The sequence below is a fragment of the Oenanthe melanoleuca genome, chromosome 4 (genome assembly GCF_029582105.1).
Source record: "Oenanthe melanoleuca isolate GR-GAL-2019-014 chromosome 4, OMel1.0, whole genome shotgun sequence".
NCBI classification, from domain to species: domain Eukaryota; kingdom Metazoa; phylum Chordata; class Aves; order Passeriformes; family Muscicapidae; genus Oenanthe; species Oenanthe melanoleuca.
Window position 1 is genome coordinate 18,560,851 of NC_079337.1, and position 16,745 is coordinate 18,577,595.

Genomic DNA, 16,745 nt, shown 5'->3' on the forward strand with positions numbered 1-16,745 from the left:
TTGGCATGTGCTTTGAATATGATCATTGCTGCTGACTTGCTGCTGAAATATTGGAAGTACCATGGTGATTTAAATAGCAGTTAAATTGCAGGGTGTTTTCATGTGCTTTCTGCTGTTTCACAGCAGCAGGTGAGCTCCACCAATACCTCCATTCTGCTACTGGGTAAGCTGAGGTATAACCAGAGTCTGTATTTATTTCCTGCCCATGTCTCTGTGTTGTACCAATGCCAAAGACAGAAGTAATAAATAAGAAGTAGGAATCTTAGTTTGGTACATTTTGTATTAGAATGATGGTGTTTTCCTAATAGCATATCATACAGATGCAATATGATTGACAAAGTCACCTAATAAATGTAGAAAACAATACTGGATCTCTTTTATCCCATCATTTAGTGAAGATTCAATATAATTGTTCCATTGTTTATATGCAGATCTTCATGGCAAAGAAAATAATTTGGTCCTATAATCTGGCTTCTGGGTCAACACAGATCATGCAGACTTCAATAACTGCAGTGTGTTTATAAATTCAGGTCAAGTGAAATTATGTTCTTGTTTTGAAGAAGGACCAATGAAACTTTGGTGGCTCCTGCTCATCCTGTTCTGGTGTCAGAAAATATATGGATTTATGAGATGGAATTTAAGTATTTAAAAAGGTTTTCATAGCCTAAGTAAATTTTCTTCCTGGTATTTTGATAACATATTTAGATCCCATCTACATGTGTTCCTTGTGCTTCAATGGTTTTGACTTCAACTAGTCAGTTTTAGCCATTATATGATTTACTTAGTCTGGATCCTGAGTAATTCTCAGTGTGTGAGCCACAGGAACTTTAGAATGAAGGGGTTAAAGTAGAAAGATGTTATTTTATCATTTGCATAAAACTAGACATATTTGTAGCACTTCAAATAATCTTGTTGGTATTTAAAGTGCCAAAAATTTCTAACATCTCTGATTAGATTGAATCTAATTTTCCTGATTTAGATATTAAATAGAAGCTGTAATTAGTATCTGATTCTCTTATGGAGCTTTATTTTTAGGGTAGGCATGTATTTTCTTCATAGTTAAACTATCCTACAAGTGTTTAGTAATACTGATATTTAGGCAGTGTCTGGAGAGTGAGGTTTTGGTGATGAATGTCTAAAATAGCCTGAATGCCTAAAATACCATTTCTTTCCAGTTCATGGTATTTTGGAGCTCTAGACAGAAGACCCAGCTTGCTGTTTGTGACAGACTTCCAGGACTAGCCCTGCTGAATTATTCTTGTGTACAGTTTGATTATAAGCTACAGCTTGGCTATTTCTTCATAATTTGAAGCATCTCAGTAAAGTGGTGCTGGAGGAGGATGGCTGTCTGTATTATTCTCTAGTTGATCACTGCTGGTGAGGCAGGCAGAGCATTTTTTCTCCTGTGCAGACTGAACTTTCTTTTCCTAATACTGCTGTTTGTGGCACCCCCCATAGAAAGATCAGGGGAAGTTGGTAGGTCAGGATGAAAGATCTGAGTAGCCAAGTAAGTCTAATTGGAAGCTTTCTCAATTATGTCTCATGTAGACATCTGTAGATTCAGGTCTGACCATTCCCCTGGAAAAGGAGTGATTGAGACAAGCAAAGAAGGAACTGTATTCCCTCAGAGACTGGGTCTAAGAATATGCATCTAGGAGAGACCACATTGAGTATTCTAATGGGAGAAATATTTTCTGGTGATTTTAACCACAAATGCCCTCCTAAACCTGAGGAACCTTTAATTTCTGAAGAAAATTTCTTCCAAAATTGGTGTTTATGTGTGGTTACTGATTTCCTTGCTTTTTCTCACAGTGTGTGTTTCAGCTAATGTCTGTTGTGGTGACTCTAGGGCTGTTTCTTTCTCCCTGAGAGCAGCTGGGTGTGTGAGAGGCTTGCATGCCAGTAGGGAAGGAAGGCTGAGTGTCCCCTGGACAGCAGGTCAGAGTGACTGCTGGAGGGAAAAGTCGTGATAGGGAACTGGTGGCTCCTGCAAACAGATTGAGAGTCTGCCATGGTGACTAGGGGTCAGATAGCAAGGACTCAGGGAGGCTGAAGGGATTTTCCTCAGGTCCAGAAGGCCCTGATCTGAATTGTGAAATCATTCAATGATTTTAAATTTTAAGCATAGAGTTTGGGGTTTTAGTTAAAATCATTCAAAAGAGCAAAGGGAAAGAAAAAGTCAAGCATGCTGGAAAAAGCCCTTCCAAAGGCTGGGCCAGATAGAGGAGCATAACAATGTGAAGAGTACCCAGACATTTCAGTTTGGTAGACTGTAAATATACTAAAAATTAGGTAGTTGACATTTTGCTGATCAAGTCTTCCTTTCTAAGTCATTCTTAAGAGAGACTTGCCCAGAGTTCCCAAAAGCTCCACAGGAGCAATTTGCTGGGCAGAATTTACTAAACTCAGCCAGTGGTATCAGATGAGGGCAGGCAGAATCATTGCAACAACTGTACATCTGGCTTCTGGTTTGTTTCTGAAGGAAATAAGTTGTTCTGAAGTTTAGAACAATGTTAAGACTTTTTAATGAGTGAACAGCCCAAGCTTCACTTCGATACATGAAGCTACATAGCACGGATAGCACAGTTTTGAGTTTCACAAAAGAAAACCATCTGTTCCCTGCCTTTCTCATCCTCAGTTGCCCTCCAACAACTCTTGCTTGAAGGAAGAATTGTGCATGATGGTCTCAGTGCCTTGTATGGATTTTAGTGTGAAAGTCCTTTAAGAGAGACTAGGACCAAGTGTGATGGTTGAGTGGCCAAATTAGGAAAATTGCTAAAAGTGTTTGTAGGTTTGTTTTCTAATGGCTGTTTTGGACAGTAGCTGTTGTGCAGCCATTCTTTCTCCTGTTTTAGTACTTTAAGAAATGCAGTGAGCATAGCCCAGGAGGAGGTTTAATGAATATTAAGGGAAAGCCTGTAGGGATCTAACTGAAAAAATGTTTCTGTGAGATAAATTGAACAGTCACTTGTGTCTTTTTTTCCACTTCCCAATTAACGTCTTGTTTGCCTTCTGCTTTTTCCAGATATCCGTGGAATACAAGAATTTCTAGACAAAGTATCTCAACAGGGAATGGATGTAGCATTACAGAAAGTAGAAAACAACATCAATAAAATGATCACAGGGCTCTTTGCCACGCTGAGGATAGAGGAACTGAACCGCTACCGGGATACCCTGAGACGGGCCATCCTCATCATGAACCCTTCCACAGCCAAGTCATTCCTGACAGAGGTATGCATTTTCATGACAGGTTCTCTTCTTGTTTTCATGACCAAGACCACATCAGTCTGTCAAAAGATTTAGTTTATTTGACTTTATAATGGTAATCAAAGAAACCCAGGTAAGCTGTCCCAAGTAAAAGTTTAAATATTCTCAGTTCAAAGATCAGCATGCAAAGGTGTTTATCCACATTCCTAAATGTGCATGTACTTTTAAAGAGAGAAAAATTAAAACCACATCCTGCATGAACAAAAGTTTTTAGGAAATATGCAGAAAAATTACCCCCGAGGCTTCTGTTTGAAGCTCAAAGGTACCATATTGCCATTGTGGCCCCCACAACTGAAACTTTTATTATTATTATTATTATTATTATTATTTAGAGAAATATTTATGTAATATGTATTTGTGGATAAAATGTGTTCACCAAATTGAAATTTTTTTATTTTACATAAAATAATGTTGGTAATGTTCTTTTATGTGCCACTGAGTACTAGTAGTATGGTAATGAAATGAGAGATTTGATTTGCATGAAGAATTTGAGATAATAGACTGAAGTCATGTTTTCAAGCAATATGGACCAGATTTTCAAAAGGTTCTTAGGGATTTAGAGACAGAAGACCTGCATACTGCATTCAACTATGAAATGTACAATCTTTTTAAATAAGAGACATGGTTCTTTTTACATGACACTGTGCTGTTTCAAATGTGGTTTTGCATGCATGTGTATTCTTCACCATCAGCCAAGACTTAAAAAGCTCTGTTTTGTTTCACAGGAATATAGTTTTCAATAATTTCTCTTTGGATCTGTTTCTAACTTGCATTGCTTTTCTTCCCTACTTTGCTATTACCTGGGTCTTGAGAAATTCAAACTTAAAATCTACTTCTGCATAAAAACTACTGCTTATCCAGTCTCAAGTGAATGCCTTTTAGGAACATTAGCTGGAAGTCAGCTTTCTTGATTTCTTCAAAATTTTGTTTGCTCCTGGTTTATTTTGGTTGTGTGTTTCACTGTCATTGTTACACACTTGAAGCTTGCTAATTCTGAGTAATGAGGGTCTGCTGCTCTATCTAAATGTGTGTAGTGCTTCATAAGGTTTTAACAATTTGTAGGCATGTTTAGATTGTTCTGCGGTGTTTTCATCACCCAAGTCACAAGTTTTATTTTTTGGTAAGAGGAATTATGAGATATTTCACATTGTAACTTGAAAGAAGCATGCTTGGGGGCTCTAACTACTGTAACTCAACAAAATAAAACTCCTACATTGTTTTTACAGAGAAGCACTCTTTAAAAAAAAAAAAATATATATTTTATCATTTATTTTTACACATAGTAACAAAGTCATTATCACCTTTTGAAGTTATCATGTATGGGTTGCCAAGAAAGTAAACAATTTACTTAGGAGTTTTTACTTTGGAACTGGCCACTCAAGACTCCAAAATTCAAAAGACCAGCAAAAAATCAACTAAACTTAATCCTCAATCCCCCTCCCTCAAAATATTTTCTATACTAAACATCAAAAAATTCCTGAAAAACAAGGGATTTCCAATGTTTCTCCTTTTCTGGAATCTGTAAATCTGCCAGAGAAGGTCATTATCTTCTTCTGCAACTGTGGTTCAAAGAAAGACTCTCACATCAGCTCTGTATTGCAGGTTTTTGCCAGGATGGCAGCATTTATTTGGAGTATGATATGTGAGTGGTAAACACCAGGAGCCTCTTAATAGGAAGAGTTACTCAGATAGAAGTGTGATTATTGCCATAGCTTATTTGTGTTGGTGACAGGAAGTGAACTAAACAAATGAGCTCCAACACAAAAAGTCTGTGCATGAGAAGTTTACAGGGGTTTCTTTTGTAATGGATATTAAAAACTCTTCTTTTGAACAGTTGTGTTATAGGGGCAGCTGTATTGCAGGGGCAAAGAAATTATAAATCCCTATGGACTGCCAATGGACAAAGATATTCCTAAACAATTTAATGGTCATGCTGATTCCAAAGCCTGTGCCTTGTGCATGATCACTCTAGCTGGGAAATTCAGTGTAACCTGGTGGATTTAGCATGTAAACCTTACGAAGAGAGTAAGAAAAAACTTCATATACAGAAAAGCCCTTGGGTTTTTTCTGCCCAGCAGAAGCTTTTGGCTGCCTCTCTGGATTCAGCTGTCTGCTCCTCTCCCCAGACCTCACATAATCTCTGCTGCTTGGTCCCTTCTTAGATGACTGTTCTGGCTGAACCCTGCCATTGTTTAGCTGAGAAGAGGGTTCATTCACTCTGCAACAGCTGTAGTAAGCGTGGTCTTGATTACTATGCAAGTAACAACTATTCCAGGGTAAATAGACACTGCCCTGTGTAAATAAGCAGTCTGTAAACTGGAGTTTGCTTGTGTAGGATTTATCTTCCTTCAGACTCTTTGGAATTCTATGTTTGAAATATTTTTCTTCTTCTTTTTTTCTCTTTTTTTTTTTTTTTTTTTTTTTTTTTTTAAGCAGTATTGCTTTTTTATGTTAGGCACTTCTTTCTCTCCACATCTACCTCTAGAGCATGCAGAGAGAGATCTGTACTTGTACATTTAATATTTAATAAAATGGAGATTAGGAAGTAAATACACTTCACTGGCTGTGGAAATAAAATCCTACCTTCTCTTTAAACACTATGTATTAATTTGCCCTCCATACAGCATGGAAAGGCAGGAAGCTTTAGGAGCAATTATCACAACATTTTTCTTTACTGGCTAAAGGATTAATGTAAAGTGAGAGGGAGGGGCCAGACAGATTGCCAAATGTCCTTTGTTACTTTGAGCTGGAGATGGAGCAGTAGAAGAAAAAAAATCTTCTTAAAGAGGGAAATTCACAGGGGCTAAGGGGTGCACAGGTGGGGAGCTAGCAGAGATTGGGACCTCTCCACAGGTGAGTTTGTGGCAACATCTGGGATAGAGATTTGTTCTGGGTTGGTTTTTTTGTTTTTTTTGTTTGTTTGTTTGTTTTTTGTTTTGTTTTTTTTTTGTTTGTTTGTTTGTTTTTTATTTATTTTGTTTTTTGTTTGTTTGTTTTGTTGGTTTTTTTTGTTGGTTTTTTTTTTTTTTTGTTGTTGTTGTTTTTTTTTGGTTTTTTTTTTTTGGTTGGTTTTTTGAGGGTTTTTTTGGGGTTTTTTTGTGGTGAAATTCTTCTTGAGTCTCAAACAGTTGCCCAGGTCTCACAGGTGAAGCAAAATGTTCCCACTGAAACTTTTCTGATTATTAAATATCCCACTTTCTTGCACAAAATTTGCTATGCTATCTGATAACACCAGTGATGCATGTGTCACTTTTTTGCTCTATTTTTTTGGGGTGGGAATTTTTTTTTTTTTGCACATGATGAATATGACAGATAGGAGAAACCATACAAGGGAATAATAAGATGTCCTTAAAGGAGATGTCCTTGCCAGCTAAGTGTGACAACACAATTCAAGGGCTTCAAAAGTCAAGTGTGAGAAGTCTGGTAGGAGCAGGATCAAGCCAGGAAAAGCAGGTGGCAACAGAGTTCCTGGGGATAACAATGCAAGTTTGAGAAGCAAGACTTTGGGAAGAAATATTTTAGGACACAAGCCAGATGTTCTCCACTGGGCCAAAATGCTGTCAGTACATCTCTGCTTTCAGGGTATTTTTTTCTGTTTAGCTCAGGAAGGTACCTTATCACTTGAGTGCAGAAATGTGAATGTGTTTGGCTGTGTCGTGACTCCAGGAGGTGATAACAGGAATTACAAAGGAGGGACAATGCAGCTATATCATTAATTTACTTATAGAGGAAAAGTTCACACATTGAAAATCCAGTAAGCTATGTGTGAAAGAGCCCTAGCATCAGCCAGGGAATTTGCTGGAGTTTTGACAGGCAGGTTCTGGAAGGTCTTGGTGTAGGAGCTGAAGAAGGCACTGCTGCCTCCAGCCTCCCCTCACAGGAGGGATCACCAGCCCAGCAACCTCAGCAGATGTGACTGTGTGTCTTCCTGCCCCTTGCAAGGTCCCTTCTCCTGCTTCTGCTGCATGGGTTCTTACCAAGAGAGGTGAGAACACTTTCTAGCTGTGCCAGAAAAATTTCCAGAGCATTGACAACATGTGTAAGCCAACAAAGCTCCTTGGGGCTTTAGAACCTCAAGGCATCTGCAGTGAGCATTGGCACTTTCCAGGCTGGAGAGTATTACTCTTCAAGTCACTCTACACTGCATGGTTTGTGTAAATGAAAATATTTTCTATTTATTATTGTAAAATTTCCAGTCTGCAACAAACTCGAAGTAACTGAACTGCATCATGTCCAGACTTCAAGCATGCTGGAGATACTGGAAATGTTTGCTGTTAAACATCTATTAAAAGTAGAACTCATCTGCATGACAGAAATGGGTTATAATTACTGAAAAGGTGTATTGAACAAAAAATAGCTGCTGCCAAAAATCTGAGAGTTGCAGCAAATAAGTCCTTTATGTTGGCCTGGGTGTATGTATTTGGTTTATTGCACTAGCTTCTATAGCTGCTGTTTTATTTTTCTATATTTTTTTCAGAGAAAATTAAAATTGTGTAGCTTTCAGCATTAGTATGATCTACTACTCATGATTTTGAAAATAAATTTCCTTTTATATATCCCAGGCTAATGTGGGACAGTACTAAAATAAGATTACCTTGGATGAAAAGAAGCTACACTGCTACATTCATGAATAAAAGAACTCTATATAAATGAAATGGTAAAATATACAGGGAAAATAGAATGAAGATTATAAATTAAGTACTGAAGAGTTCTTGCAATGTTGTGGGCAAGTGAAAAAAAAAAAGGAAAGAGTGTTTAAGGAGCAAATGTAATTTAAATTGCCTCAATGTAATTGAACTTTTAACGTGCTTTTACTCATCTTTACTGTGAATACAACGAGAAGTAACATTTATTCTGTGAAACAAGATTATTCCTGATAGTAAATGCCCTGATTTTTGTTATATTTGATTGTTGTCTCTCTGTTGAAAATAACAGTTAATTTTAAATGTAAATATTTGAAAAAATAGAGTGTTTTTTATGTAGTGACATAGTACCAGGTGTTAGATCTGATCATGAAGCAAATTGTGAATCTTTTAGATCTAATGACAAGGATTTGCTTAAGTGTTACACAGTGCTCTAACCAGGCTTGTTTCTTTAAGCAACTTATTTACTGAAAGCTGGGAAAATTTACTGAACTTTTCTGAAAGGTTGATTCAGCCTTTGTGTGTCCAAAGATCATGGAAACTTAATAATTTGTTTTTGGGTTCCCCCTCCCCCCCCTTTTTTTTAATCTAATTCTGTGATGCTTTGCACTTTTTAGTTTACATGTATCCTAAAGAAGACTAGGACAAACATTAGTCGTTTTGTTTTTCTATTCCTTTTTATTAATAAGGAAAGTTATTCTGTCCTTAGTCAAAAGCATGATATACAGATAGGAGGTGAAGTGAATGAAGTTGAAATTAGGAGTTAAGAATATGATGCACCCGCCTGCCACTTCCACTGAAACCTGCAGTAAAAATTCATACGTTTCCAATGGGAGCAGATTGGCAGTGATTTTTGTTCAGGTGTGGACAGAAAAGACACATAGCAGAGAGAGGTAGAAGACTCCAGACAAGTATCAAATCCACATAGTCACTTGAATGTGAATGAAATTCACATAATCTCTTGAGTCTGAAGGGACCCACAAGGATCATCAAGTCCAGATTCTGGTCCTGGTGGGACACACTGAGTTACACCCTGTCCCCAAGCACGTCCTCTGCCAGGCTGGTGCTGTGACCACTTCCATGGGGATCCTGTTTCAGTGTCCAGCCACCCTCTGGGTGGAGAACCTTTTCCTAATATCCAACCTAAACCTTCCCTAACATAGCTTCAGGCCATTCCCTTAGGTCCTGTCACTGTCATCACAGAGCAGAGATCAGTGTCTGCCCCTCCTGCTCCTCCATGAGGATGCTATAACTGCAATGAGATCTCCCCTCATCTCTTCTCCAGACTCAACAGACCAAGTCACCTCAGTCTCTCCTCATACAGATTCTCCTCAAGGCCCTTCGTGATCTTCACAGCCCTCCTTTGGGTGCTCTCTAACAGCTTAACACATTCTTCTATTTCTCCCTTGCTGGCTGGTGATGCTGTCCCTGATGTCCCCCAGGACACAGGTGTCCCTTCTGGCTGCCAGGGCACTGCTGACCCATGTTCAGCTTGCATGGACCAGAACCCCCAGGTCCCTTTCCACGGTCCTGCCTCCAGCATCTCATTCCCCAGTCTGTCCATACATCCAGGGCTGCCCCATCCCAGGTACAGAATCCAGCACTTTCTTCCCTTATTGAGCTTCACACGGCTGGTGATTGCCCAGTCCTGTGATTTGTTGAGGTCTCTGCAGGGCCTCTGCAGAGGGAGTCAGTAGCTCCTCCCAATTTAGAGCCCTTTGCAAACTTAGTTACTATCCCTTAAATCCTGTGTCCAAGTGTGTTGAAGAGCACAGAGCCTAAGATTGGGCCCTGTGGAACCCCACTGGTGACAGTCACCAGTCTGATGTCAGCTCAGTCACTGTGACTCTTTGTGCCCAGCCCATGAGCCAGTTGCTCGCCCATCCCATGATATTTTATCCAGCTGTGTGCTGGACATTTTGTCCAGGATACTGTGAGACAGTATTGAAAGCTTTACAGAAATCCAAAAAGTTAGTTTGCCTTGGTGTGTGTGCCATAGGCTGCCAGTCCCAAATATGTTCAAGAACAGACATCAGATTTGGATTTAGGAAAGCTGGATTTTCTTCTTCTGCTATGTGTGTGTCTGAATATCTATGCATAGTGTATATGAGCTAAAAAGTGACAGTCCTTTGTGTACATACAAACATTTTCTGCAATGATAAAAGCATATTCATCTGCCACTTGAAACCCACACAAAGTTTTATGTTTTCAGATTAACTCTACTACCCAAACAGTTTCTTCTTGTCAAAGTAAAATGGAGATTGGATGCACAAGGATTTGCTCAGTTGAATTTGACAATTGAACAGAACCAATGACGGGCTGCAGAAATACCCGGGTCTCATGGGAAGCCTGTTGGATTTCCAGTTAGACTGAGTAGTGACTTAATGGTTTTCACATGTATAACTACATCACAATTTCCTGTGTCCTCCTGAATGTGGTAGCTGGTTGGTATTTTCCCATGAATTATTGAAAAGAGTAATTCTTTACCACATTTATGCACGATGCTTATGATGCAGCATAATTTGCTTCAGAGATTATCAGTATTTTCTTTGTGAAAGTTTATTCACTATCACTGGGAATTTTTAAACAATCCTATTTACATAAAATACAAGTCTGAAGTCTCTAAAGGCAAGAGTTGTTCAGGCAGTGCTCTTTTAGAGGACAGTGAAGAAAGTGAAGAATTGGCACCAGATGTATAAACCTACTGCTATTTTTATCTTCTTTTCCTATAATTTTATCACAAGTGTGTATGTTGATTGGATTTTATCTAGGAGTGATGGTCTTCAGAGGCCAAAATCAGATTTTTCAGTCAGTGATTCTTTGCTCCTTTATTTTGATTATGAGTAAGCTGAATGTTCTCATCTTTGAGGTCATCTTTCTCACCTTAGCTTTTAGACCTGCACTCTCCTGGAGAGCATATTTGCCTTTTTTGAGTCCATTCTCTATAGCATTGTTTGCAGTGGAACAAATCTTATTCAGTATACTCCACTGTAATTTGTTGTTGCTGTTAATTACAATCTGAAAAATGTATTTGTTTTCCTTCTTTCTTCAGTATTAAGCCCATAATTCATAGCTGCAAATTGAAACACAGGCTTAAAGGATTTTTTAAATTTAATACGATCTTCTGAATCTCATGTAAAGGGATGTTCAGAAAATATGTTCAGAGTGTTGAACCACTTGAACCATCCTTTAAGTGGTCTTCCTGACTTTTTTTTAACCTGCAAAAAAAGGGTCTTGTAAGATTTTACATTTTACCTTTCAATGAAAATCTGAGAAAACTCTTAGTTTACTGTGTAGTCCAATTCCTTGCCTTTTTATGCTCTTGCATCCTTGAATATAGGCCATTCAGCTGATGGCTGAATGACTGGATGAGAAAATGACTGGGTTTTTTGCTATGAATAAAGTGATGCTGGCTTAGATTTTATATGCACTTTTTTACCATAAGGTGAAAGTTCAAGGATGAAACATTTTAGTTACAAGACAATGAAAAAGAAAAGTGGTAAAATAAGTCAGCTTCCAAGGGATTTGTGTCATTTGCATCATTACTGAAACTGCAGTCTGAAGCAATTCTTTCTGTTTGTGTGTTTTCAGGCAAAGTAAAATTGAGGTTTTGCAGTGCAATACTGGGATTCTTGGGACAGAATGCAGCGCTTAGTATAGCCAAGGTCATTTATTTTGGTATTTAAAATGAAGCAAAAACACTTTGGGAAATCTATCCCAACACAGAGGGTCTACACTTAGAAGAACAGGAGCTGGAGGCTGTCTGTGCCTTTGTGTTACTGAAAGGTAAGGCTCAATATCAGTAGTCTGGAGCTCAGCTGGCACATTTGTGTTGGCTGTGAATGCTGAGGTTTTTGTTTTGATTAAGGTTGCTGATAACAGCAGCTGAGGAGGAGCAGCATAGATATATTTATCTTTCAATCAGCCATGGCTCACATGAGTAAAGTCAGGCAAAAGCCTGACTGATGCTACAAGTCTGGTGATTCCAATAGACCTTGTGAATTGTACCATGGTTCTCTAGGCTTTTACACCCTCAATGTGGTGTTGGTGGCATAAGGAGACATTCACTGCAGTGTGCCACAGAGCCAATATGTACCAGAGCACTTGTGTGATTTACAGCATACAGATTTTCTCTGCATTTTCATTCTTTCAGTATTTTCCCCATTCTGCTGTATGCTGTTTAGTGGTGTGGCCTGTATTACAGATAGATGTTCACATGGTGCTGGCTTCTATCCTGTCACACTGTAGCACAATTATGAGATCTGTACCAGGTCTACCTCTCTAGTGACAGCAACAAAAGTTGTAGTGCATTATTTATTTTTATAAAAAACAAAACTTATTTTGTTGATAAAACATACATTCAAGACTCTCATTGATGTGTTGTTGTCAGTACAAATATTTATGCTATCAGACTTTGGGTAGTTATATAATATTTTTTTTTCCTTGCAATATAATCAAATAAGGAAGAAATCCGATATGTACTGTGTGTAAGCTATGACCAGTATTTTGTATTGAAAGCAATAGTTAAACTGCTAGTGTAGTTGAGAGAAGAGGGGAGCTTTAGTGATTAAGTACTGAGTAGAAGATATATTATGTACTTTGAGAATCTCATAATATTTGCTGTTGTGCAAACAACTGTTTGGTTATGCTTTCCTATAATTACTTTCTGTTTCTCTACATGGCTTTCAAAAACTCAGTAATTGACATCCTCTTCTTTGGAATCTTGCTGGGTATGCTGTTTCTGGACTAAAACAAATAACTGAGGGGCTGACCTCCCATGATCTTCAAAGATGTAATAATTCTTTTCTTCTTCAATTTGTGTTGGCTATTCTTTGTTCTGCTTTCTTAAATTGCTATCATACTTAATTATATTCTCCTGTTGTCATACCAGCAATTTTAATTGGATGTGATAGTCTTGGTTACTGCTTATCCTTCCTCCCTGTTTTTATAGCCTCACTATAAACATCTCTGTTGTGTTCCTCTTGAGAGACAAATGTTTTCCCAAGGAGAGTAAATTGCTTCAACCAGCCAAACAGAGTAAATAAATTTTAAAAAAAAATCAAGCAGGCAAGCACATTAATGCCACAAAGCTATTACATATACATTGGTAGAGACAGTCAGTGTATTAAAGTGTGCATTTTCTACATAACTAAAGGTGGCTGATTCTTGTAAGTGTTATAAAAAGCCCACTCTGAACATCTGCAAAACTAATATGCAATTGACTGCCATGGGATGAGTGTCTCTTTGAAATAAAATGACAGCTAGAGAGGATTAGCTTATAGTGGAAATAAGATCTGACAAAACTATTTCTAATCCAATTCTTTCTCCAAAGCTATGTTGCCTGATTGGCAGAACTGTTCTGCCTCCTTCCTTCTCACCAGAAAATGGAGGTGCATTAGCTTACCTTGGCTTCCAGATAATATAACTGATTTCCTAGCTACCATGAAAATCCAGTGTTGAACATTTCTAACCCCAAAACACAGTGAATTTACTCACAATCAATTATTATATAATTCGTTTTGTCCTTTAGTTAAACTGATATGAAAACTAATAGCCCTCATTTCTTCTACTCTGATAGTGTCCCTGTGACACTGAAGAAGTTCTCATTAGTTTGTGTGAAGTAAAGGTCAAAGTTTATACACTATCCCTCCTCTCACAGAGTTTGCTGGGAGTTTTCTTGTGAAATTTTGCTGAGCAAGGTCTCCCATGTTTCTCTCCTTTTATCAGTTTTGTGTGTGGTAGTTTTATCATGACTATAATGCTTTTGCCACATATACTTTTAATCCTTGTATCAAAATGAATTCTTTCCTTTAACATTTGTTCAACCAGATTTCATAATTATCTGTAGAGAGATCAACAGCAGATTAATAAAAATGCTTAGTCCACCATTAGAAACAATGGCTACAATGATGGGTACTTGATTCAGGTTACTTTTGTAGACACTTCATAATCAGCAGTAATATTTTTGAAGAATTTTTAAAGATAATTTATTCTATTTTGGAAGCACTTAGCCAACCATAACTGATTTTATGGTTTCTACAGACTTTCAACAGGAGTTGGAGACTGCTGATGTCAAGAGCTAATTTTAGATTTACACATTATAAATTTCTTACCTCCCCACATAATTTTTCCCTAGTTAGGACTTCTGGTATTTATCGTATTTATAACTAATTTTTAAAGATTTTTTTGTACCGGATGTTCCTATTTCAAATGGAATATTAAATCGTGCTGAGGTTCATCTCAGAATTTCTATAAATGGAAGTAACAGCTGTTTCTGCTGATTGTGAGAATAGGTGCAAAGTATCACTTTGAGTCTGTAAAAACATGTTTTCTACTGGTTTCCTGTGTCATCCACAGCAAGGTTCCTCTCTTTGAATAAGAGCCCTATGCATCCTTGGGGCTTTGCTTATTTTTTTCTCTTCTTGCAGTGGTGCTGAGAAGGTCTTGGGGGTGCTGAAGGATGAGAGGTGGGACTTGACCCAGCCATGTGCATTCAGAGCCCAGGGTGGGCCACATCCAGCTGTGGATGCCCCATCCTTGGAAGTGTTCAAAGCCAGGCAGGATGGGGCTCTGAGCAGCTTGGTCCAGTGAAAAGTGTCCCCGCCCATGGCAGGGGATTGGAACCAGATGGTCTTTAAGGTCCCTTCCAACCCAAACCATTCTGTGAATTGCTGAGGAAAGGAATCAACATTTGGTTCTAGATAGATAAATAATTTGATCTTACAGAAAGTCTTGTATTTCAGAGCAAATAAAGAATGACAGAATGGACCAGGTTGGAAGGAACCACTAGAGGTTGTCTAGCCCAACCTCCCTGCTCAGTCAGAGTCCATTAGACCCATTATTCAGGATTGTGCCCAGATGGCTGTTGACTATCTGTGGAGAGGGAGACTCCACAACCTCTCCAGGCAACCTATTCCAGTGTTCAGCCACCCTCACAGTGAAACAATTCTTTGTCATGTTCAACAAGGAGCAGTAGGAGTTTATGCTGTCAGCACAAATTAATTTGAGAAATAGACTCTACACATGAACATTAGAGGAGGAAAAGAAAATTAGAAAGATGTTATGTTAAAAGATGAAAGTAATGTTTTGTTTGGTCTCTTGTTCTTTATCTGGCTTTCGAGCCAGTATTGCTTGGGGGTTAGATGGACAGAAATTCAAAGGAGATTAAATTTAAAGATAGATTTTTGTCAACCTGCTTTAAGAATTCAGTAAATGAAGTTGCCTTAAAGAGTGCTTTGCAAAAAGTTATTCATTTAGTTATATGGCACCAAGAGCAAGGGCTCCTTTTAACCCATCCTTAGGTAGTTGGAGACAGGCCACAAGAAGCCTTCAGGCAGGGTCCAAACTTGGGGCAGTAGACTGATTCTCATCATGGGATGGACATTTCTTCATGGGACTTACAGTGGAAAAATTTACATAGATTATTACATCTATTATTCACCTTTTTTGTATTGAACAAGAACTGAGTTTGCTGGGGGAATGTAGAGGAAGGAAAAAGGGAAGTGGATGATTCAAGTTTTCTCCAGATTCAATTAAGCAATGATGAAAGTACCTTCCCATAAACTCTAATTTAAACAGAGACCTGCAAAAATAATATGCTTGGCTTTCTTAGATGCTCTGAGAAATGAAAGCTTTTCATGTGCAATATCCTTAAAACATTTTAATTTCCTGGAGATGCATGTTGTATTGAAATTTTCCTCTCTCAGGAGAGAGTGGCTGTTGGGTCTACAGAATAGCTGTTTCATATCCCCTGTTAATTCTTTAGTTCACTCTCACAGTAGTGATGTAAATGTGGGTCTGATTTATACTTCTTTGATTTTTATTTTTTTAAAAATATTTTGCCTTAATTTTAGGGGAAGAAATTAATAGTTATATAATAAAACCATGTTTTATTTATATACTATTTCATACATATTTATCTAACACAAAGAAAAATTTAACAAAAATCATGCTTGTAGAACAGAAATCAGGCCAGTATTCAGAATCATGCTGCTGTTGGAATCAGTATTTAAAGAATAAAGCCTGTGGTTTCTATTCTGTAAATTACTTAAATGTTGGTAAAACTTCATTGACTTTAATATATCAGATCCTGACTGAAGCCAACTAAGAGATTTTTTTTTCCATCAAAAATGTTCAATTTTCTTGTGGTCTCTGCTTCTGAGACAGGCAGGCAGGTTACCTGAGGGCCTGGACTCCAAAACATATTTCAGAGAATTTCTAAGCTCTTGCACTTCATTCCAAGTTGGAATAAAACCAGATTTTCAAACATCTACATCCTCTGTAGAGCTACGTGACCTTTCTTTTCATTCTGCTTTTCTCCTGACTAGCTTTCAAATTTACTTCCAAGCCAAGCTCTTTGCATTTCAGCCTGTTGGATTGTGGTCATGGGTCTTCCAGCACAGAGAGAACATCTCTGCTGGGAAGGAGTTTAGGTATCCATACTGCTGAGTTTGAGCTGAAAGTACTTTTTCACTGTCCACTTAATCAATCTCCATTTTAATTCTGTTTAGAAGGTGGATTCCAACCTGCCATCACTGAGGATGCTGATGAGGCTTGCAGCAGTGAATCCGAACAGAGTCAAGCCAGAGCTCAGAGAGGACAGAGCTGAGTGCTGTCCTCAGGCTCATGCAGGCTGAAGGGCACACTGAACAAGGGAGGAGGCAGAACAGGGTGAGAGAACCCATAATATACTGCCACTTCCCCATCACAGCTGTCTGAGCACACCTGAGCTGTGTGAGCAGACAAAACTGCTCAGACTGGATTCCCTAGCTTTGCCATTGCTTATGGAGATGAAGATTTGAGGCAGACTTGGTATTTATTTTCAGAAAACAGTAT

The 16,745-nt window shown here is 38.2% G+C and overlaps 1 protein-coding gene across 1 annotated transcript in view; it reads left to right on the top strand.

The window, feature by feature from the left end:
* The window catches only part of GRID2 (glutamate ionotropic receptor delta type subunit 2), a 662,777-nt gene that overhangs the window by 399,202 nt on the left and 246,830 nt on the right, over window positions 1-16,745 (top strand). Inside the window, exon 4 of the mRNA XM_056490497.1 lies at window positions 3,026-3,231. Within this exon, the coding sequence (XP_056346472.1) occupies window positions 3,026-3,231 (206 nt within the window). The remainder of the gene's footprint in view (window positions 1-3,025; window positions 3,232-16,745) is intronic.